Source organism: Amblyomma mixtum, chromosome 2 (genome assembly GCF_055824585.1).
Source record: "Amblyomma mixtum isolate Tamu chromosome 2, ASM5582458v1, whole genome shotgun sequence".
In the NCBI taxonomy this organism is placed as follows: domain Eukaryota; kingdom Metazoa; phylum Arthropoda; class Arachnida; order Ixodida; family Ixodidae; genus Amblyomma; species Amblyomma mixtum.
Window position 1 is genome coordinate 7,327,782 of NC_143013.1, and position 24,581 is coordinate 7,352,362.

Here is a 24,581-nt window from a genome sequence, read left to right on the forward strand (position 1 = left end):
AGGCGCAGTAAGCTTTCAGCGCCACTTTTTGTTCAGTTATCCTTAAAAGCTATGGCGTACTCACTTTGTCTCATGTGGGGCAACAGTTGTGGCGGGAACTCGTTCGGCGCACAGCACCGCCACCACCATCCCAGCGCTTGCCGGCATTTGCATAGCGTGTGCACATCATCGGAGCGAGAAGACATAGCATGCTGGCAAGATGCACACACCAGAGTATGCTCCTCAGAATTGGTTTTACAGAGAGAAGTGTAATAGCTTTGTATAAGCCGTTTAGAAGAAGCAATTTAGGGGGTACAACGGCAACCATAATGCGTTTTGGTGCGAGAGCAGTACTTCACGGTGGCAAACCCAATGAAGAATACTGTGGCGTCCCTGACTTGAGGGTGCAGAAATAAAATAAATTGCGGCAACTGGGTTTTAAGCCCGGGGTGTCGTGAACAGATCAGCTTCGCTGGCCACTGCACGAGAGCACTATGCCGATCACTCCTCGTGTTGAACTGCAACACTAGCGCTGTGCATTGCACGTCGTAGTCTTCATAAACTTCAAACTGTGGCGTGAACAGATCAGATCAGCTTAACCCGGGTCTATCATCGACAGACGTGCCGACGACCCAGCAAAGCAAAACTATGAGCCAACCAGGCTAAACATAGGCTTTCATACATCTACTCGGTTTAACTACTTTAAAGCCCTGCCACTTTTTTTGTCGATTCGGTGAATGGACAACTGATTTCTCGTTCGTTCTGACCTGAAGACATATAAAATGTCTAAAAGTCTTCCAAGGATGCAAATCCCATGTTGCTGATATTACCGAGCTGCAGTAGACAATAAGCAATGGTGTGGACAAGTGTGCAAGAAAAAAACAACTATCTGTAGTTGTTATGGATCATGCTGACAGACAAAAAGAACAATCGGGCAGCTGGCAGTCACCACATTTTGATTTATTCAAACGCATCACAACAGACAACACCAGGAACACAACACATTCACACCTGTACAGAAACACTCGGAGGATGAACACATAAATTACATGAGCTTAGTGAGTGAGTGTGGGTGGGTTGCCCCAGGCTGACTAGAGGAAAGCGATACGGAATGCAAATGTGGTATTTCCACTGAGCTGCTGTAAGCTTGTTTAGCTGCTCTTTGTTTACCAACTTAGTTTAGCTGCTCTTGAAGATGTGTTATTCTCGATGAGTTTGACGCGGGACCTGTATGTGCGATGCGATGAGTTCAAAAGACGTTGTAAGTACGTGTATGTTAGTGAAGCCCTCAAGTTGAACCCTGTGGGGGAGCAAAAGCAGGCAGTGCAGACAAACAGCGCTTCATGACGCTGGTGTATTAATGGAGATTTAACAGGCGCAATTTTGTAACATTGCTGTTACGAACCCACTTCATTAACCGCAAGTTCCAAGTGTTACATGCCACAAACAGTACAAATGTCACCACATAGTGACTTTACACAAGGGTTTCGTGAACTATGCCGCGGGGGTGGGAATGGCAGACAGCATCACTATAGCTTTTGAAATGTCAGAGCCAAATAATTAAAGGTCAGAACCAGTTGACACCACTGTTAGTATATAATAACGAAAATGGAGAATAGCACTGTGTATCTTGTTAAGGGTGCACAGTTCTCGTAGTCTCCATGCCTTAAGGAGACTAAAGGAGGTTTAAGTAGCTTGTACTATGACGGCAGCACCAATGAGCTACCGAGTGTGGTTAGTAGCGTTACATCAAGATACGTTCAAGCTGGAGCGAAGACAACGCTGACATAGATTAGCTTTGGACGAGATGACAGGTGATGTGACTTCCACTTTTGGGAAACGTACAGTGCCTTCGCATCCTGGCATCGGTCCCTTTGTAGAAGGTCCCTCACGGCAAACAATAAGCCTTCATAGATACGAGGATGCGCAATTTTTTTTTTCTTGTAAGGGTTCCTCGTGTGGCACTTGGCACCGAGCAGCACAGCTCGAGGTTTTCCTGACACCAGTACACTAGTGTTAGAGTAATACCGCAACAGAGGGGCACTGAAGACACAATGCCCACGGACGACGACGAGACCACGGCACAAGGACTATACGACACGGCGGCACAACACGCGAGTATCGGAAATAAACTATCACAGTGCAAGTTTGGCCTAAAGCAAGAGCCCTTGCAACACAAATCACGGCGACTGGCAGGTAGATGTACCGCGTGGTGTGACCACGTCACCCGCTGCCGTACGGACAGTCTTCTTCGTCCCGACCATCGAAGCAGTCCTTGGTGCCGTCGCACAACTGTTCCTGCTGGATGCACCGTCCGAGGCGGCAGCGAACGCCTTTGCACGTTCCAGGTGGCTTGGGCGCTGGGGTGTCCTCTGCAACAAAGTTGGCGAGCCACAGCTCAGTGATTTCGTATAGCATGTCAATCGTGCATGATGTGGCTCAGTGCTTAACGCGTTCAGCTGCTGGGCACAAAGACGAGAGATGAAATGTTGCCCACGGTGGCTACGTTTCGATGGAGGCGACATGCAAAAGACGCTTGTGTGCTGTGCGATGAGAGTGCACGTTAAAGAACCTAAGTTTGAAGAAATTAATTCAGAACCCTCCACCACGGCGCCTGCTTATCTCTTCCTTCTTACATTTTCTTCTACATTCCCTCACGGTGGGGTTTTGTTGTTCTTCGAGAGTGAGGCAGTTACTGCGCCTTTCCTTTCTTTCCCACTTTTTTTTTTTCAGCAATAAGTCAACATCGGCACTCACATGGAAATTGTCAGGCGTGTTGGCCTTTGTTTATTTTTGGAACTACAATGTGGTCTCCACTGGAAAACCTAACAGTTCGTGTGACTCCATTGCATCGTAGTGATAAATAACAGACTAATCATGGGGGCCAGTAGTTTTGTCTGGGGTTTGAACGAGTACCTATATCTGACTTAGCACCTCTACATTTTATCTGTTTTCACAGCTCGCAGTCTCATTAACAGCCGCAGGAATCGAATACAAGCTATTTAGTTGACTGTTATCAGTTTGGACCCAATGCTTTTGCACTGTGATCTGCATGTAATAAGGTTGTCTTGCTCTTTCAGTTTACGACATTAATTTGGTTTGCACTTAAAAGTAACAAATTAATCACAATGCATATACTGCCTGTACTTAACACGTGATATTAAGACCACGGTGAAGCCCTCATTCACTCTAGAAGGAATCATAGAAATACACACCCATGGTGCTGTGAATCCAAGGCAGGTAGCGCATCACTTTTGTGTAGACGCCAGGCCTGCCGGGGCGTCCGCAGCCGTCACCATTGCTGGTAACGCCGACCAGTGACCACCGGCCGTCCACTTTCTGGCACATCAGCGGACCTCCAGAATCGCCCTGGTAGCGTTGAAGAGACAAATAAGTTACATATTATATATAGACTGTGCTTGATCAAGCGTATTTACTAAAATACAGTACAGCCCACTGATTACGTGGCATGAATTAGGCAGTTTTAGCACAGCTGAGACGCATTTCCGAATACACATGCCGGATTACTGAGCTTTAAAACCTGAAAACTTTTATAACCATCAAAAGTAAGTAAGTGCCGATGGGTCTAACACTTAGAAAATCGATTAAAAGAGATGCGAACAGCGCGGCACCTATGCTTTCTTCCGCTACTCGCATTTCTTTCTATCGCGACAGTACACCATATAGTTTAGGGGACCTATCAAAGCCTTGTGAGATGTATTACAAAATGCTGGCAGCAAAGGTCATAGCGGGGAATGGCAGAAATGTTAGAGAAAGATACGAAAAATAAGATGAAATCCAGTATATGGAGTGATGAATGTGGCACGAAAGAATTTTCTAGCCTCTCGCTAGTGCCCATGAATACCTTGTCTCCTGTTTGGAAGTCATCCTTTCTAGCTCAACCATGCTCTCACAGCGAAAACAGTTAATTACACTAAAAATAAAAATCCTTGCAGGAACTTCAGAGGCTTCCTTTGACATGCAGACAATCCACATTTCCTAATGTCGAGCAAAGATTGCTCTCAGGTCTGAAGTTGGGCTAGTTGGCATAACGTTGGCATAGAGAAACCAGTGTGACAACAAGGACGACGTAAAGAGGGGGCAAGCACAAGGGCTGGCTATCAACTAATGCATGCATTTGGCGTTAGTGTAGTTTACAAAAATGCGAGGCAGCTTTGCAGGGCATTGCATGCCTCCAAGTCCAAGTGTTAATTTTCAGCACTGACAGCAACTTCGTGTCGCGTGAATGAAGAACCTTTCAGAACTCGGTACAGCAGTCGGTGAACTCGGACACTCACCAGACAGGCATCCCTGCCTCCCCTCTCATAGCCGGCGCAGAACATGTTCTCGGTGATGTTGTACAGCGGCAGGAAGAGGGTCCTCCTGCGGCACTCTTCGGTCGTTAGAACAGGCAGGGGAACCTCCTGGAGGGTGTCAGCTGTGAGAAAAAGACCATGGGGCAACATGAGTGCTGCTCCTCTCCGTGCCCTAACCGCATACCCTTATTACATTCATGGGTCTTCCAGCTCGGTGCCCTTTGTCCTTATGCCCGTGCTGGGATGAAATTTTCTTAGGATATGAATATTGAAAAAAAAAGTCGGTGTAATTTTGTGTGTGTGTGGCCAAGTGGGCCATTATGCTTGGGTTGGAAACGCCGACCCTGAGCAGTAGCATTACTTGCTTCGACAGTATACCCCTTACCACAGAGCTACACGAGGAGTAAGCGATCTTTTTCGGTACAGATTGATACATAGTATCGGGCACTGTGTACACACGCGTAACACTACACCGGAAAATGTAATGCTACTCGTGAGGCCACACTATTGGCGCCGCAAGCATTTATTCGATAAAGTTTATTCGAGGCAGCGGAGAAAGCGAAGCCGGGTCACGTTTCTAACATTCAATTTTTTTTTATAAAAGATCGTTTCTTCACTCGTTCAGGTCACTTAGCTGGGAAGTTCGCTCAATATTTCCGCCATTATGCAAAAGCTGTTTACTATTTTCTTTTCCAGCTGGCCATGACATTTACATGAATCCTTGCTGCAAGTTAGTACAGCGTTATCATGTATCTAGTTTTTTTGAAAATGCACATTTTCTCCCTTGCAGCTGCTTTTCGGAGAGATGAAGGAAAAAAAAAACAGAGAAAGCGCCGCAAATGTTGGCTGCTCTCAAGCGCTTTAGTAAACAGCCATCGTATAGTGAAGAGATGCTGAATTGATGCACCTATAACTATACTATGCAGATTAGATAGATAGGTCGCATGATAGTGTGATATACCTTTCATGTAGGTGCTCTTTTACGGTATACAGTTGAACTTCGATACCCTGGACTCTTAGGGGAGCAAATGTATGCTCGAATTACACAGAGTTCAAATTGAAGGGAGCTCAGTCAGGGTCCATTTTGCACGCGTGGTGTTGCTGAGAACAAAGCGACAGTTCGAGTGAACTGGATGCTTAAATCAAGCAAGTTCGAATTGACGAAACGGCACTCTGTTATGCTATGCACTGAGGTGACTGTTCCGTCACAAAAGCATAAGCCCCTTAAAATATTTTCTTTTCACTATGCATTCAGTGCAACGGTCTGTATTCAGAAAAGAAAGTAATATAGCTGCTTACGGAAGAGGCGTCCCACTTCGAGCAGCTTTCCCCAGCCCACAGCGACACAGAATGAGGTGTGCCTTGGTCTGACGGTCTCCCCGTCGCTTGGCAGGCAAATGGGACGGATGTAGTCACTGGAAACGCAGAAAGGAAATCGGAAAAGAATGTTGCTACATCAGCAAGAGTTCTTCTGCGCACAGTCAAGATAACAAACAATGCTGCCACAAGAATGGAGCATAAACGAAGCATGTGAAATTGAGAAATGCAATTATGCTGCATTCTTCGAAATTATAAGCAACACATATGACCCTGTGATGTTATTCTCCTGATCCGTGTTTGTTTCGCTCGGAAGCCATGAAATCCAGCATCAACGAGAGATGCATTACCGGTGAAATGCAAAATTTCTCCTAGGCTTTTTCAGTAAGGGACAGCTAGGAAAGGTGAAGAGCATTTAAAATACAACTGACTCTCGTTAATTCAAACTTCGAGGAGCCAGAGATTTTTGTTTGAATTATCAGAAGTGCGTCTCAGTATGACCAAAAACTAAATGTTTTTTGCTTTATGGATATTTATACATGCAAACAGTATTCCAGAACATTGCTAAGCTTTACCACAACATAAAATATGGCCGGGTGAAAGGCACTGATTTGTTTATTCAACCAGCAGCCTCCAGTTGGTAGTGTGGCTGAAAAAAAAAAAGTTATCAGTAATAGTAAACTCTGTAAATTGGGCCTTTAAAGGGCTGGGAAAAAATGTTCGAATTACCCGAAAACCGAATTATCAAATGGGCCTTACAAACACTGCAAAGAGTATATAGTGTCGCATCATAGTGAAGTTAATGTAAAAAAATGGACAATGGTCGTCCCCTTCCGAGTGAAAACTGCTTGGCAGTGACGATTTTTCGCAGTTCTCTCAGTGCTTTACTGCTTGCACATTGTCGGGAATATCGAAGCAGAACTGCTTTAAAGTGTTGAAGGCTTCTGCGCCCTTTATCATGGTGACGCGGTAGCGGTGTATACCCTCCCTCACAAGTGGAGGCGTCCGCGTGAGGAGGCTTCACCGCACAAACAACGAACAGCTCGTCACAAGAGCAAAAATTCGGCGCGCTGGATGAAGGAAATGACCACATGGTCTGAAGCGAGAGGAATGCGCATTGGCGCCGCCAGAACAGTGAGACGCGCCAGTCATTGCTGTCAAGCCACAGTGTTGGGCATGGCTGACTGATGCGCGGCCGTTAGCTGCCATCGCCGCGGGTTGGTAGCGAAGATCAGAAAACGAAACTATGCGGCGACGGCGCTTTCCGATTGTTGCGTTCACGTAAGAGCTTGCGCAGGCAGCATTGTACCATCCAAATTAGGCTTGAGGAATATTTGAACGACTGCTTTCCGCGGCGAGGTACGAGCGGCGAATTTTCAGCTGACACGGCGTCACAAACCGGACGAACCCGATCTTAGCTGCCGCTCTTTCGCACGCCGGGAGCATTGAAGCTAGGCAGAAAGTTTGAATAACGCCGAACCGCGGTACTAAATAAGCGGTTTTAAAATATATTAAAATGTAGCCTACCAACCAAAATTTAGAATTTTGGTTGAATGCGCCGAAAGTACGAATTATCTGAGTTGAGTTGAATCTGAGTTGAATTATCTGATATTATCTGAATTATATGAATTGAGATTAATGTACTGCTCCTTACGCGTGGAAAAGTTAATGGTAAAACGATAACCTGAGCGAGTCGTTTGTCCGAAGCCGGGCGCGCCAAAAGCATGCATTATTTAAAGAGAAAGCAACAAAGTAAATGTTGATAAATAACTGATAGGCTCTGCATTTTTTTTTTTTCGCATGAACAGGAAGGTTGTTTTAGAACTGCGTTTAAAATACTTCAGGGGACCTCTAATCTCGATTGGCAGGACGACAAGCCTAAATTATGCGACTTTATAGTTAAAACATAAAAACAGTGTTTAAGTCAGCATTTCGCTGCGCGCTCAACAACGACATGAATCCAAGCTTTCACATACGCAGAAATTCTGAACAAACTCATTTTTTTCAAGTGGAAATAGTTTACGAACACAATTTTTATAATGATCAATGTATCCGCAGATCTCCCTCGGCAGGCTTGCATTTTTCTGCTATTGTCAGAAACGTTCCCCTTTGATTTTGTATGGCAGTCTTAACTACTTGATGCGAGCGATGGAAAAGCTTTACGAGAAAGATCTTTCTGCGCATGGGAACGATGAACCATTAGCTTCAATATTTCTATAACAGTACCATTCCAATATTCAAAATATTTGTCCTCGAGTCCTGGACTTGAAAAAAACGACTTTACCAAAATTATTCAGGTCAGTGTAAAGTGAACAATATGAACACTGACGAATTACACGCGACAAAACTTGAAAATATACCCAGTGAACATACTATACAGGTACACCTTGTGAAGCAAAAAGTCAACCACTGAAGTCTGCACGACAAATTCAGCATACATGCCGACGCATCTAATACCATGCTTAGTCCGGTCAAGCCCACGGCTGTGATATCTGTTGAGCTTCATTTATCTCCTTTATGTTGCCCTTATCTCTTTTTTTTTTTCATTTTGTGAGCCCAATTCTCTTTTAGCTCGATGTCCTAATCATTTGCATTTTTTTAGGCGTCCTTCATCTTCGCACTGTTGGCGGTGCGCATTGAAACAACTTCTGAGTCTCACGTACAGTACTAGATAAGTACGCTTTAAACACGAATTCTCTCATATAAGAGTCAAAATGGAGTAAAATGTCCTTTAGCGCACTCCCTTGTATAAAAGAAAGTGCGCTAGACGTGCGCTAGACGACAGCTTACTTTGTTTTCACTCATTTCCCTTTAGAGGGTACCGAGGCTGCATTATTATTCTATTTGGTTTTATGACCTGAAGGGCGACACTAGAAAATGAAATAAGAAAAAGAAACACACTGGCAACGACTACCGGAGGAGATACAGCACTTGCCTGCTCCGGAAAGGAGAGGGCAGAGAAAGGATCTGGAAAAAGAGAGATAAGACAGTGCCTGCATGCAGTCTTGTTCGCATACCTGAAATCGACGGGCTTGTCTAGCTTGAGCATGGCGATGTCGTTGGCGAAGCCCTTGTCCACGTACTCCGGGTGGATGACCACGTGGGAGATGTGCGCCACCACCTCGAACGGGGAGGGCATCTCGGTGCCGCGACGCAGCATCCCCATGCGCGCCACCCAGTGGGACGTCAGGGTGCTGCCATGCGAAGCGACGGAAATATTAGATTGGTAACACGTTTCAGGAGCGACCACTTCCCATTGCTTAATAGTGCCGAAAAAAGTTATCTGGCTTTCGGCCGTTGACACTGCACTGGCTGAGCCGCGCAGTCTAGGCCGCGTCAACATGGCTAGCCACCGTAACAACGAATGCTTGTGGATCTTGCCTTTTTGTCTCAATCACAGTTTGCACAGTACTGTCTTCAATCTGAGCCCAGTAACGGCATCGTCGTTGTTCCTCGATGCTGACATTACCTAGCTTTTGGTTTGGTTTATTGGGGTTTAACGTTCCGAAGCGACTCAGGCTATGAGGGACGCCGTAGTGAAGGGCTCCGGAAATTTCGACCACCTGGTGTTCTTTAGCGTGCACTGACATCACACAGTACACGGGCCTCTAGAATTTCGCCTCCATCGAAATTCAGCCGCCGCGGCCGGGATCGAACCCGCGTTTGACGCTGGTCATCGGCAGAGGGGGCTGAATGGAATAGGCAGGTGATGATGAGGATTGAGGAGTAGGGCTACAATGTATTTTTTTTTTAATTCGATAGCATTAGAAGCCCCATAGGGCCAGAATGCGTCGTCAGTCAGAAAATTCGCCCATTGGCTGGAGGAAGGTGACATCACCAAAACGGAGCATTCCCATTGGGTGGAGGAAATGACGACACCAGACGGGAAGTAATGTCACTTCCTGTAAAGGCGTCAGCCGCTTCTCATGCTATCGCATTGCCAACACGTAATGGAGTTAGGTATCCCTGTGAATTTTTGTCAAGTCCGCATGCACTGGAGCTTGAGACAGGGACAGTCAGAGAGAATTCGTAGGAAGTTTTTTTGTCGGGCAGTGCATATATGGTAGGTAAGCATTTGGGAGGTGATGTGGATAATGCACCCACTTGTAGAAGCAGTGTCCCGCGGTGACGAGCCACCTGTCGCTGACCAGGGCGGCGCCGCACTGGAACTCGCCCTCCTTGTACAGCGCCACCTGCCAGGGCCAGGAGCCCGGCGCCGAGCTGTGGCCGCCCACAATCCGCTCTCGCAGGGACGTTCCCAGAGGCCGGATGCCGCACTCTGCACGCATTCGCGCATGCGCAAATCACGAATCCCAGTCGCTTGCGTCGGGTGCTTTCGTCCACGTACTCGGAAATCTCAGCTTAAAGACGTGTCCAAAATTAACAGCGCGGAAAACGAAGACGAAAGGGGAGAAAAACACAGGACAAGCGCTTGTCCTGTGTTTTCCTCCCTTTTCGTCTCCGTTTTTCGCGCTGTTAATTTTGAATATGTATCACCAACTGGCCCGCCTAGCTGTGGTGTTAAAAGTAAGTGCTTCCATTGTGTCACCATCGAAACGCGACGATTCCAACGCGCGATTCCGGGCATGCGGTCTTGTTCAGCACAACAGAAGGAATTCGCTGCAAGCCTCGTCTCAAGTTCGAGTAGTTGAAGCGCGTTGTGCTTACAGGAAAGGGTGTGTCGTTTTCTTTACCACGCCTCCCCTCTCCTCATACGTATTTTATTCGCTTAATTTTGATGCGCTGATGCGCTTACGTATGCATGTGTCTGATCCGTTCTACCCATATCCATGATACTGCTTCAGCTGTAAAGATTTCTGTGAATTGAAACGTTACCGTCTCTCAAAGTCAGTAGCAGAGCCTGGGTGGATCATTCCATTTCTGTCAGCGGCTAACTGCCACGTGACTGCTAAGGCCATAAGTAGAACACGCAGTTCAGTCAAACAGCAGTCCCTTGTACTTTTGAAAGAGATGAGTCAGAGGAAGTACTGGTGACCGACACTGAGAGCTTTTGGATGCAAGCTGTTTATGACCGGTTCCCGGAGTCATGAAAGATTTCAGATAAAGTAGTAAGCTTTTAAGTGATGCCGCTTTCCATGTTTAAATAATAAGTATTACACGCGCTTAAAACAGCGCAAGTGACGTCTTCATTTTGAAATAACGGCTCGTTACTGGTATGCCTCCATCAAAGACGGAAACAAACCAAACCTCATACGTGACGTCAGATAGGACAGTATATTTCGTCACTGCCAGTTTTCTTACCGAGCGTTGAGCACTTGATGTGGAGCACTTCTTTCCGCGGACAGTCGGTCTCCTTGTACATGAGCGCGATGCTGGAACAGAAGGATGGACGAGGTTGGTCAATTCGGTCTTTCCTGTCTATACCGCGCAACCAACGTAAGAACACAAAAACCGGAAAGGCATCTTCAGTGGGAAAACGAGCAATATGACGAGTCGTACATATTGATTAATTACGCCATTTATTTAGGTTGCTGTGTTTATTTAGGAAGAGTTGCCAAATAGCCTGAACTCCCATCGCCCATATGTATTAGATGCTGTGCGTTTATAAGCAATAATAAGCGCTAAAATCTGAGGAACAGAAACTGAAAGCTCAGCGTCTGTCCAAAGCAAAGACAGTATTGAAGGTAGTGCGAGAACACTATTGGGAGCGCCGGTTATGACTCTCTGCTTCAGCTCATCGTAATGAAATCGTGCATCGAACAGTGCTCGTGTGATGTGCCACTAAAATCTTTATCACGAGAGCAGAACGCGTCCTGTTCATTAACCACAGAGAAGTTGCTCTACACGCCTGGTAATGATGACAATTTTACTTTAACGGCTCGAGGGAAGCATGACCACAGAGCGCTATCGCTAACGCGCTTGATCACCAAACAATACATAACTATTTCGACACGCACTCCAGGCAATTAAAATCATTTCCAAGCGAAACCTTCACCGCGCTTGGCATTGCACTATCTGTATACGTACTTTGATTTCTCGTCGTCTTCCTGCCTCATCTCGAAGTACTGACTGCCGACGTCTTGTTTCTTGTCTTTCGACCTCCGAATAGCGAGAACTTTCCTGTGAACACAACAAGAGACATTGAAGGTTTACAATCGCACCAAGCTTTGGCATCCTCAAGGACAATTAAGAAAGCGTGCAAGTAAGCGCCTAGCAGGAGCGGCAACGGCAGTGGTATACTAACTGTAACGGCATGCAAACATGCTCAGCTGCCTTTCATACGAACCCTACGTATGAACTCGTGAACCCTACGTGAACTCGTTGGACGTGACGTCACTCCGTGAGGGTACATACACCGACCTGTACGAGAGCGTGTTGCAGGCGGCGTGCCCGATCTCTCCCAGGGACCAGGTGCCGTTGCTCAGGTAGCGCGGGAACTGGTCGACGCACAGCTTGCCCCAGACGCCGTTGCGCTTCAGCTGCAGGTACCCCTGGCCCGAGGACATGGACGTGGCCTCCTCCTCCTCGTCCACCAGACCCACTGCGCGGACGAGAGGGCCGGCCGGAACGGGGGCGATGAACAAATAATAATGATCGGTCGCGGAGCGGGATCTGGTCACAACTACGGTATATTCCAGTCGGCGATGCTCTCCGAATCCTCGAAAGAGCAGGATGTCTGTCTAGGGACCGTACCATCGCGGTCCAGTCAGAACCCAGCATCTGAATCCAAATCGCAGTTTGAGACACGTTCTTCGGCATTGCGGAGAAATAAAACTTGCTCCAGATCGTCGATTGGAATACGCCAAAGAGTGTAGGAGCATACCGCCTCCCCCTCTCTTGCCCTCTCTCCTGTCATTGAGACGAATGCTCGGCATGAGTAGTGGGGAACGAGGGCGCATAGCGAGGAAATCAACTCACGAGTACTTAGCAGTGTTGTAAAGAAAATGGATGCAACGTCCAAGCACACAGGCGTGAATTCACAAAGACTCACTGCATTCGCACACCTAATAAGACGGCGCATATTCTGCCACGTCCACGACTGTGGTATCACCGCTCGCATTTCAACTTAATATATTACGTAACACTCAGCGTTCGAACGCTCGTACTTCTGGCCGCACTCACCGCACTGAACTTCGTCCAGGCCGTAGGGACAGTCGTGCTGGCCGTCGCACACCTTGTGCTGCGCTATGCACTGCTTGGCTCCGGGGCACACGAACATCTCGGCACTGCACCAGGCTGGAAAACCGAGGCACAGTTAGCGAAGATGACGCAACCTGGACAATTCCCAAGATGGCACCTGCCCGAGCCGGGTCGGCTTCAGTTTGTTACACGCTATGAAGACAGAATGAAGAAATGTTGTAACGTAACATGCAGCGACTGGCATGGGTCCCACATGCAAGGCTGGTTGGTACGGTACTTACGGCAGAGGATTTCGTCCGTGAAGTCCCAGCAGTCGAGGATGCCGTCGCAGATTTTGTGTTGCAGACGCTCGTGTTTCAGGTAGTCCTTGCAAGCTGAGATGGTAGCAACAAAACATCACACACTCGTAGTTTAATTCAGCATACTTGCCTTCAAATGCTAATCCGCTCTCATCACGTGTAAAAGAATGTTCCGCGACTTCGCTTTGTCTCTCAGGTCTTGATGTTTAGACTATGGGACAAATGTGTCGCAACAAAACAAAAATCCAAGTCAGTTTCAGTGAAAGAGCATGAGTAACTGCTTGTGTTATGGTATGTGGGATTTAACGTCGCAAAGCTGCTTTTCGCCTACGAGAGACGCTGTATAGTAGAGCGCTTCGGATTAATTTAGACGACCTGTGGTTCTTTAAGGCGTTTTTTTTTTTCACTTAGTCTTTATCTAAATGCGACAGGTAACTGCTTGGGACTGTGACCAACCACAGGTGACAGGCTGTGAAGTCGCCTGCTACTTTAAGTGCCTCGGTGACCTTATTGTTTCAAGGGTGCCTGACAGGACAAAATTGCTTGCATCCGACTTGTGCATTAGATCCTGCAGGCGTTCAAAAAATGTCTTTGCTAAATAACACTAATAACACTGAGGGAGTTACCTTCAACTTGCACGTATAAAAGCATTTGGAACTTCGAAACTTGCTGAAATAAAAATGTAGGTGAAGGAGGAAGGCGCTCACAGCAATTGCGTTCGTCTGAGCCGTCCCGGCAGTCAATGCGGCGGTCACACAGAGCCGAGTGGGGGACGCATTCACCGCTCTTGCACTTGATCTCCTTCAGGTAGTCGCAGTCTACGGTAAAGCACGGACACATAATTACATATGAGCATATACAGGACAATATGCATCTCATGCATATATTGTTGCCGTAGAAACTCTGCTATAAACGCCACTGCTAAGGCCAGCAGTAGCATTGCGAATGGGTCAGTTGATACTGATCTATTTCTGTTCCACAGCGCTAAAAAACATAAATGCACATAGCACTCTCGTCATGCGCGGCGCTTTTTAACCGTAATGCTATAGGGGCTTCTTTGGACTTGGGCTGCAAGGTGAAATTTTCTTAGTGCTACAGAGAGCAGAGGCCGTTAGAGTTATCTGCGACTTTTCCGTTGAATTTCTGACGCTACTATCCGTTGTCAGCGACGTCACCAAAGCTGTCCTGCTTATAGTTTAGCTGCCTGCACGTGTGAGCGGTAAAAAATTCAGGGGGCACTTTGGGCCTCTAAATAGTGCTGCAAGGCGAAAGCCTTTCCTGGTGCACTGTTTGGCATTGACTGCGAGGTCACCCACGGACGCCTTACGCCGTCGGAGCGGACGACCACTATTTTATTAGTTGTCGTCCGCTCCAAAAGGGGGCGTCAGGCATCCGTGGGTGACCTCATTACTTCGAATCCACGCACTCTGACGTCGTAACCATTTCGATCAACGGAAAAGCGTGACTCCTCTGCTGACAACCTTCTGTTGACAACGATGAGGCATTAAAGGCTTCCGCCTTAAAAGAAAAATAGTTGACTGAAAGGCAAGGAAGTTTAGACCAATGAAACGGCGGCTCTAGCGAGGGTTGCAGGACGTGGGGACAGGCATAGTAATAGGAGGACCAGCGAAAGTGAATGCATATTAGCTGGTAAGAGTAGTATGCACTGCAGGTGCAACAACAGCGCTGGTTGACGTCAGTCGCCGAGGCGAGCCACGCCAGGCAGTGGGGATGAGCGTGGCTGGAGCATTGGTAGGGTCTTCATTAGAGTTTCATAAAAGACTCCCTCTAAAATGTCACCTCATTTAACTCACATCAATTTCCACTGTTTTCGGCCCACTTTCTTTCCGATTGATTTTTTTCCCTACAAGTGCAACTTCGGTCCAATTTATTATAAACTAGACATCTCCATGCTTAAGTAAATGATACATTCGTTCACCTCGCTTCAGAGTCGACGCTACGAGCGGCGTGGTGGACGTGCGGTCCGCCGTGGTGCTGCCGGTCAGGCCGTTGGCGTCGCCGTGCTTGGTGATGTCGTTGTCGTGCAGCGACTCCTTGGTGAGAGGCGTGTTGGTGACCACGCTGTAAGACACGCGGGTCACCACCTTCAGCGACGGGCTCTCCGTGGTCGCGGACGGCCGGAAGCCAGGCTTGTCGCCGTTCTTGCTGCTGCCTTTGTCGTAGAACTCGGAGCCTGCGGCGTACACGGCACGAATGAACGAGACGCGTAACCACTTTATCTGTAGAGTGTTCACAGATGCCACTTAATGTAGGGACAAAATTGTCGCTGATCTTATGTGTACTAGCTGTCAGCACTTTCGGACTTTTACAAGTCTTTTACCAGTTTGTACCAAGACACGGAAAAGAGAGTAAGGACAGGGCACACAAGTAGTAGTTGATTTTTGCGCTACATAGTTAAAATATCTGAAATCGTTAACCAACGAGCTCAATTAAGAGCCTTGTGTGCAAACGTCAGAGCAAAAGCAGGTGATGATAAGCGGAAGAGGCGCGGGTACGGCCTTTTGCCGTACTATTAGCCACCATAGTGACAGGAGTGTTCGAGAGCAAGTTTATTCACGATTCACCCAGCTGTGAATTGCATGTTCACCGGCATGACCGTGGGCTAGGCTGGAACCGAAAGTTGGATGTTACGTGACGCCAAATCTCAAGGCAAAACGACCCTCATTTGTATCCCCCTTTACCGAACTTCAGAGAGCCCACACACTGTAAGCATGAATGAGCTATATGGGCGTAAAAAGGGAGTAGGCGTTTCTCCAGCTGAACTAGAGTCTTGATTTGGGCTTGGTAGTTAGAATGCATTAGAAAAAGAAGCAGCGCGAATAAGCAAGGACGAACTCAAGTCAGCAGGACTGGCGCTGAACTACCAACGGAGTGGTAGTTCCGCTCCAGTCCTGTTGTCTTGCGTTCGCCAGTCTTGTTGTCTTTTGTTCATCCAATTGTCTATTTGCGCTGCTTCTTTTTATCATGTTCTCTAGCGCATTCCCTCTTATAGAATGGAGTGCGATAGAGGACAGTTCACTGTTTAGAGTGCAGTGTAACAGGAGCCATATTGCAGGCAACTCTCGTGTCATGTTGAGTGCCCGGCAAACCTGTAAAAGGTAGTTTCAGATCACCTATCTAAAAGTAGTTTAGCCTTCTGCATAACTTCAATCCTCATATAGCACTATCTATGCAATTTATCATGCAAAAAAAAATACAAAAATAGCACCTTTCTCGTCGCTGGGCGTGTACTTAGAGTCGTACGTGCCCGGTTTTGAAGGCAAGTCTCCGGAGATAAACTTGGCGATGCCACCGGAGTTCTGCGCACCAGAGTAAATGACCGAATGGACTTCGGAGTGGTGCCCACTGCTGGTGCTCACTGTCTGGTGAATGGAGATTGAGGTGATATTGAGCTCCGGGATCTTGAGGTCGTGTCCTTCGCGCGTTGCACCCACTTGAGCGAACGGAGGTTCTTTGTTGCCGCTGTGAACCTGAACTGGTTCGCCGGGACGAGGAATACCTTGAAACTGTGGAAGTTGTGACACTGGTTTTTGTACCGGATTCAGTGCGATCTCGGCAACAGGTACCGGAACTTGTCCTGAGGCTGGCCGTGCTGATGGTTTTGGAGCTGGTCTTGATGAAGGCTTTACTGAAGGTACTGAATCGGCCGGATTCCAGCCCTTGTTGTCGGCTTGGAGGTCGTCCACTTCAGCCGTGAGATCGATGAACTGTGGTTCTGGTTTCACGGTCGTCTGCTGCACCCGAGACGCGTTGCGTTTACTGCCTTGGCCATTGGCACTGCTGATGCTGGCCACGGGGGGTCGGACAAATAGCCCCACGCCGATCTGAAACTCTGTTGTCGATGTAGCCGGCTTAGGTGTCGACAGTTCTTTCCGGTGGTTGTTCTTCTGGACGGATGGCTGCGGCTGAACGGAAGAGCCCGCTCCAACGGGCGGCTTGACATTGGAGGGCGAGGCTCCGTCCCTTACTTTAGTTGCTGTAGGCACGACGGCTACGTTTGCTGCCGTCTGGTCAGGTCTTGGTGGATAGTTAAGAGCAATGTTAGGACCGGCGTGAGTGCTGGGGTCGTCTAAGTGTATCTGCCAGGCTTGTCCAATGCCGAGCATCGGCCTTTCGGAGCTCGGTTCGATTGGTTTGTTGCTGGGCAGCGTCTCACCCACGGAGATCTCGGAAGAGGAGAGCGGCTTGTACGGTGGCCAACTGGCCGATTCCTCACTGCTTGACCCCTGTTCTGAGGGCGGAAGAGCAGTCTTGTTGACACGTGCGTGCTCCATTGGCTGCCGCACCGGTGGTAAGGTGGTCGCACTAGCAGAGTTCATGTCTTCAACAGGAACTGAAGTAGTCAATGGATGTGGTTCCTGCTTGTGCGGAATTACGAGAAGCGGTTTCAGCAGGGCTGGTTTTGAGGCGTTCTTCGTAGACGTCGGCGGACGGCTTCTGTCCGCCTTGACTACGACTCCGGCTCCGATAGTAAGTTCCGTGAGCTCGGAGCCGTGCTTATTTGTAAAATTATCCTGACTAGTAGGATCGGGACGAGGGGGTCCCGTTGGCAACGGTGCATTTGTAACGTACGGGCGCTCTTTTTCCATCACTTCCGCGGGAGCTGTGACTACCTGTGGTTCAGTAGTTGCGACTACACCTGGATGTTCTTTGACTGAAGTGGCGTGACCTCCCTGATGCTGATGACTCGTGTTGAACTCTTGACTGTCTTGTGGGCCATCATAGTGCGATTCATCGTCTTCGGACAGCTCGGGAGCACTCTCCCACGTGACTTCGCTGACGTCACCTTCGATCTGTTCGCCGTCTTCGCGCTGTTCTGGGAAGAACGGCTGCCAAGAGTTGGCGCCCCCACCGTTGGCGCCTGGCGAGCTCTCATTGTCGTGATGCGTAAAGTAATCGTCAGAATCTGGCCTGTGCTGGTTGACCCAATGGTCGGAGTCCCGGTGGGCATGTTCTTCATCCCTGTCGTAGTCGTCAACCGTGCTGCTATGCGTAGTCATCTCTGCATCGACGATGCCGTCAGGAGGCAGCAGGCTGTTTTCGGACATTTCTGGGAAAGTAGAAAACAAGATTGCATGTCCATTGTGGGGAAACTGAGCTGGAGCTGAAATTTAAAGTCCCCTGTTCATTAGGATTAAAAAAGCAGCCAGTTATAAAATGTACCATAACCCGCTAATATCATTATGCAGCCAGAACATACAACAAGGCATAAATGCGTTCTGAAGACCAAGGATGTAGCATAGATCCATCTATTGAGCGCTGGAGCGTTTTAAAGTACTGAAAAGCCAGCTGTAAGGATAACAATAAAAACTTTATTGGGAGATATATGCTCTCAAGGAATATCGCAAGGCACCTGATACGTTAATATGCTCACAAGGTTGCGTTGTCTGCGAATGATATTCGATTTTACTAAAATAATAAAACAACAATGTTTATAACAGTTCTCATTGCATGGCGATGACGGAAGGCTCACTTCAAGTTGTCATATTTTGGGGGCTTTCTTTTTCCTGCTGTCTGGCGATGCCAGTACATAACAATCTTCGCCAACACGCTCGACAAAATATAGTTTGTCAGTGCAGGTTCGGTTTTGCCGCTTTCAAAGATATAGGCGGTCACACAAAGGGAACACAGACGTCCGACGCGAAAGACGTAAGCGAAATTAGTGCGTGTACGTTTTCGTATCGGCCTTCCGCTATGGTCCGCCGTGGTGGTTCGGTGACTTTGGGGCTGTGCTACTGAACACAAAGCGGCGGGTTCGATTCCAGCCAGAGTTACTCCACTTCAACAGAGGCGACTTGGATATGAGCCAGTGTATATTGAGGCTATGGTGCACAGTAAACAATTCCGGGTGGTCGGAATGATCTAGAACAGCTCTAATGACATCATGTCCCGTGACACATGGTGAATCTTAAATTGGCCACCGAAAAATTCATCAACCGAGCATCGGCTATACGTGCCTGCAAGCAGGCTGTGTCTTCATTCCGGGTCCGCCTGTGTGTCGCGCTAAGTGTATTTTTAAGCAAGCTGGCTGTCTTGGAGGCTCACCCGTCAGTTGGATGGCGTTCCGGTCGATCTTGAGCGGGCCGAAGGCACCCAGGGGTCCCTTCTCGGCCTCCCGCTTCAGCGTCTCCCTGAACTCGCCCTCCAGGTCGGCCACGGCGGGCGTGTGCCGTCTGTCGACCTCCAGCTCGAAGAGAACGACCAGGCTCCCTTGCCTGCACAGAGCAATCGAAGGATGGCCTCTCATATACGCACTTTGGTCTTGGTGTCTGAGCGCCAGGAGGAACCACGAATGGCCCTTCGTTTCAGGGCTATTGTAAAAGGCGCAGCTTTCACCGTGGACAACATTGATCATACCGAGAGAGAGAGAGCAATATTTAATGTGAGGGAGGGTTGGAGGCCTGCCGAGGTAAAACTATTTCACTGGCCTGCTACTCTTCATTAAGGATTCGGAATGGAGAAGACAGAGACGGGGGGGGGGGGGGGGGGGGGGGTTGAAGAAGACAGGTGATGAAGACAGAATACAGTGAGGTGTAGACAGGAATGCCGAAGGCCAAATACACACTGCTTTCAAGCATATATATCCTACTTCAACAAAAGCACCTCTTCGGAAATGAATGTCCCGCCTTGTGTTACAGAAAAATGGCTGCGCCGGTCACTCCCGCCACGCGCCGAGCTTTCTCTCAACTTCCGAGTCCCCTCGGAGCATTGATAATTTGTAAGGCTTTTTGACATATTGGTACATATGTCAGTTGGTACATATTCATATTTGAAAGGCTGTGCGCTAAACAGACGTTCACAGGAAAAAGGATAGAGACGACCTGCGCTTCTTTCCTGTCGTCTCTATCCTTTTTCCTGTGAACGTCTTTTTAGCGCATGCACAGCCTTTCAAATATGATAATTTGTACGCCGCAAACGGGTCTTCGTGATCGTCGGCATCCGATTTTGTCTCGGCATTTAAAAAAGAAAACGCGATTCTCGCTCGCCTATCCGAGACAGCCATGGCTCGCCGCGGGCAGCATTGCCCATGAAATCCGATTTCTAAGGCGAAAGTCTTCAGTAGCTCATACTGTCGTCCGTTAACAAAGCGTGTCACACGCGTTTAACTCGGTAGCTAAAAAAGATAGAAGAAAACCAATGGTTGCTTGCTAATAGAGGAGGAAAAAATGAACCTAGAAGCCAAGTTTGATGACTGCAGATTAATTAGTTAATTAATTATAGGCGAAACTGTCGAAATTACGTCAAAATAGCGCGGACTTCGATATAGCCATGGGAATGGTGTGACGTCACATTCACCGGAGGTCGTCACAATCTTAAAAAAAAGTTAGTAAAAAGTTAGTAAATGGGTAGTAAAAAGGTAGTAATTGCAGCAGTCACTAACTCTGACTTCGTTTTACTACTTTTTGCCGACTACTTACTACCCTCTTCGAGGTATAGTTAGTAAAAGTAGCACTTGCTACCTTTTTACTAACTGTGGTCGCTAGTTGCTACCTAGTTAGTAACCGTTCCTTTTACCCCAAAATAAAGTCAAAATATAGTCAAAGAATGTAACTGGCGCAGACGGTCGTGCCAATAAATTGGTTTTCTATTAAACATTTCTGCAGGGGCATGCGGTTAGGTAGATTAAGCTGTTTCTACTATATCAACTTCATAATTAACGCTGGTATCTTAGCTCAACCGGTACGAGCCACTAGCCGGTAAGTGAGAGTCTGATTTACGGAGTATATAAATAAGACTGAGAAAGATTTCCCTACATGTGCACGCGCAGTGCGCGAGTGTGACTCTTCCTGATTTGTGCTTTTCCTGCATTCTGAATCTTTGTATGCGCGCGGTAAGGTCGTTGATGCCATCATGTCGCATAATTTCTACATATAATGCGCGGTAAGCTTAAATCTAAGTGTGTGATTTACTGCCAGCACGCTCTGATAGCTCTGTTTGGATTCCGGAATTAGTCAAATTGACTGTGAAGTTCTTTTTTTATTTTTCGAGTACGCACAAATTAGACAAGCCACGCCAGCACACCGTACGAAGAACCTAGCAGCGTATGCGATTTTCTTAATAAATACTACTAGCTTCCCGTTACTAACTGCGGCTAGCAGCCGTTACTAACTCACTAGGTTTGTAACTGTTACTAACGTCCCCGTTACTAACTGCAGTTACTAACAGGGTAGTAACATATGTGACAACCAGTCGAATTGGTGTCACACTAGATTGAGAAATGTGTAATTAAGCGTAATTAACACTTAAGAGCCTCAAAAGATGTACAATTTGGGTAGCGATAAAGCCACGGGAACGGTGTGACGTCACATCCACCGGAAGCCGTCACGGCATAGTGTCCTCGGCTTTCGGCTCCCAACACTTTAGTTGCCAAAGTGTCCTTGCAAATTTTTTGTCGGATTGGTGACTAGAATTAAATCCCACTTTTTCTCTATTCATTGGTTGTGAAAGCGGTTCAAGAGCAGAGAACGAAATACGCTGATGATTCGATGGATGTTCGTTATTCCGGTGTAGAGTCGTCGTTGAGATAAGCATGAATCTAAAAAAGCGCGCATGTAGAATAGTGGCCATTCTGAGTGCACAAACAACTAAGAGCGTAGGTCCTGATGCGCCGACTGAGGATACTACGTAGAGCATCAGAGTAATAAATGATTCCAAGATGACATCTCGTTTCCATAAATCTTTATAATCTTTTCGTTATCGCAAACTATTCTGACCCCATCCGCTTGGAACAAGATGTTACTATTCTTAGTGCTTCATATTCTGCCACGGTATCAGGAAGTTTATCTCTTCTTGTACTTACGTCAGCCGGAGAGATTAACATCCAAATATGAAAACATTCACAGTAAAAGAGAATGGCTCACCGGAAAGCGTAGATTGTGATTTTGCTCAGAGAGCTGTTGAGCTGCGGTGACTTCCTGTAGGCCGCTTCAATCTGCAAGCAAACAAACAAACAAAAAAAGAAAGAAACTAACTCAATTGGAATATCTGCTTCCTTTTGGGCAGCGGTAGCCATTAGGCGAAGGCCGCTTTCAGATCAATTGGGTCGTCATTAATGAAGGCACTCGTCGAGGGCGTAGCGAGTCAAGGCACCTTGAGCTACTCAGATATGAGACTCTCTATTATAACGCGCCGGAACACGGAGAAACATGAAGCGGACTCGCGCTTTTGAGATCGCTATCGGCCAACGGCGAAGCCTGTAACTGAAGCATGTCGAAGCCTGATCTGTAACTTTTCTCCAACTCATATCGAATGTCCTTCGGTAGTTAGCAGTAGTTCGCGACAAGCATGCCCGCTTATACACGGTGTGTCATCTAAGACTGTATGCAATTTTAAAAAATACGCTTTTTAAGTTAGGATAGCGCTTATTTCGGCATAGCATTGTCGGCGGTGTAGTACATCAGATTATATAGCTAAGATATGCTAACTAGCACGCTGGTTAACTAATATTGAATAGTAAACTTTTTAACCATAACTGTTAGGCTCCCTAAATACTGAATAGAGTGTAGCCAACCGCACTTACTTAATATCCATGTCAGTTTTTACAATTTCAAAAACGCGGTTACCCTCGGTGCCGCGGCCCAAGAAATTTTGTCAGCATCGCGCCGAACTACATGCGCTTTCGAGCAGTTTGGAGGGAAAGCAGCCTCTCCAGTGCAGGAAACTGGTTGAAATAGCCAGAATTTAATGGGCCACAGCTCCGTGGCTAACCGCGTTTTCGAAATTCTAAAAACTGACATGGACATTACTTACGGTGGGCTACACGCTTTCAATAATTAATGAGCTTAACAATAATATTTAATAAGTCAACTATTCGGTATTAGTTATCCAGCCTGCTAGTTTGCCCGTTTTAGATGTATTCTGTTGTACTTCACCACTGACACTGCTATGCCTAAAAAAGCGCTCTACTCCTTAAAAAGACTATTTTTTAAAATTGTATGAAGTCTCAGGTGAAACGCCCTGTATTAGGTTGATATGCGAAGCGCTTTATACGTCTATTTCGTGCTCCCACCACGGTAATACTTTAACCGAATAAAGAACACTTTATCTGAGCGGGTGCACATGAAGTGCTTCTACAACTACAGCGAAGGAATTGCGGATGGGTTTCTTGGAAGTCACGAAATAAAAAAAAATATATGCTTGTTTCAGCGCCACCAAAATTTGAGCAGCTGTCGTAGTTTTGCCGAGCATTACAGAATTATGCTTTTTATTAGAAACTGTGGATTTAATTGCAGCAAAATCTCAAAGGAACAAAACGTATTTGCAATGAATCCATCGAATAAAGTTGCACAGGAAAGCTATTTGCTTTTAGCACAGGCAAAAAGAGGAACACGTGTATCGTAATTATATTTGGGATGCATTGAGAATTCATTTATTCAAATTAAACCTTTCAGCTCAATATACTATGTGGGATAGCATTCTATAGCGCAATAAAATCGGCTGCAACCGATTTTATTGCACTGTTGCAGAGTAAAGATATCTATCTCCCATTAAAAAACGCTACAACTTTATTCGGTCACGCTGCTTCGTCGACTGCATTCAACCACCGCCAAGGGTGTTGCACTCGTCTGACTGTGTTAGTTCTGCACTGCTCTGGGCTTGTTTCTTCTGTACAGGATGCCTCACCTAATACTTTACAAAATTCTTAAAAGTAGGCTTTTTGATTTAGAAGAACGCTTTTTTCGGCTTAGCATTGTTAGGTGTGTAGTACTTCAGAATCTAGCTAAGATGTGCTAACTAGCAAGCTGGTTAACCAGTATTGAGTGGTTAACTCTTTAACTATTACTGTTAGGTTCCTTTATTATTTAGAGGCGCGTAGTCCAGCGTAAGTAATATCTATATCAGTTTTTAGAATTTAGAAAACACGATTACCCTCGGCGCTGTGGCCCGACAAATTTTGGCTACATTACGCAAAAATACATGCACTTTCGAGAAGCTTGCAGGCAAAGCAACCTCTCCAGTGTAGATAACTCGTTTAAATAGCCAAAATTTGCTGGGCCACAACGCTGAGGGTGACCGCGTTTTCGAAACGCTAAAAACTGATATGGATATTACTTGCGGCGTGCTATACGCCTCTGAATAATTAATGAGCCTAATAATTAAAAAATCTAATTATACAATATTAGTTAGCCAGCCAACTAGTTAGCACATATTGGTTGTATGCTGATGCACTACACCGCTAACAATTCTATGCCGGAAAAAGCGCTCTCCTAACTCAAAAGCCTGTTTTTAAAAATTGTGTAAAGTCTTACGTGAAACACCCTGTATATTAAAGAAAGGGTGCGGCCGCGACGCTGCAATTAGCCCAACGAGGAGCAGTCGGGTCCGATTCGGAACGCGCATTCTTAGACAAGGACGTGAATTGCAGCGTCAACGAGCTGTATGCGTGTGCCAAGGACGAATACCGCGGAGGGAGTTGCGAAAGCCTGCCTAGCACACTGCGTGGAGGACAAGCAGAAGCAGTACTGCAGCTGTTGTGGTCCTTGTACACCACGTATGCGACGTGCTCGCTGCTCGCATTGTAACCGGCGTCTCCTCCCTGCAGCGGCAG

General features: G+C 47.0%; 1 protein-coding gene across 1 annotated transcript in view; it reads right to left on the reverse strand.

Moving 5' to 3' along the window:
- Positions 1-918: 918 nt before the first annotated feature.
- LOC149358312 (uncharacterized) overlaps positions 919-24,581 on the reverse strand; it is a 67,942-nt gene continuing 44,279 nt past the window's right edge. The window contains exons 5-20 of the mRNA XM_089570355.1: positions 21,895-21,965; positions 19,079-19,248; positions 16,242-18,083; positions 14,952-15,206; positions 13,720-13,830; positions 12,995-13,087; positions 12,696-12,809; positions 11,934-12,114; positions 11,601-11,693; positions 10,875-10,945; positions 9,717-9,891; positions 8,630-8,806; positions 5,595-5,710; positions 4,278-4,417; positions 3,195-3,348; positions 919-2,351 (exon numbers count right to left, since the gene is read on the reverse strand). Coding sequence (XP_089426481.1) covers positions 2,203-2,351; positions 3,195-3,348; positions 4,278-4,417; positions 5,595-5,710; positions 8,630-8,806; positions 9,717-9,891; positions 10,875-10,945; positions 11,601-11,693; positions 11,934-12,114; positions 12,696-12,809; positions 12,995-13,087; positions 13,720-13,830; positions 14,952-15,206; positions 16,242-18,083; positions 19,079-19,248; positions 21,895-21,965 — 3,912 coding nt within the window. The 3' untranslated portion in view covers positions 919-2,202. The remainder of the gene's footprint in view (positions 2,352-3,194; positions 3,349-4,277; positions 4,418-5,594; positions 5,711-8,629; positions 8,807-9,716; positions 9,892-10,874; positions 10,946-11,600; positions 11,694-11,933; positions 12,115-12,695; positions 12,810-12,994; positions 13,088-13,719; positions 13,831-14,951; positions 15,207-16,241; positions 18,084-19,078; positions 19,249-21,894; positions 21,966-24,581) is intronic.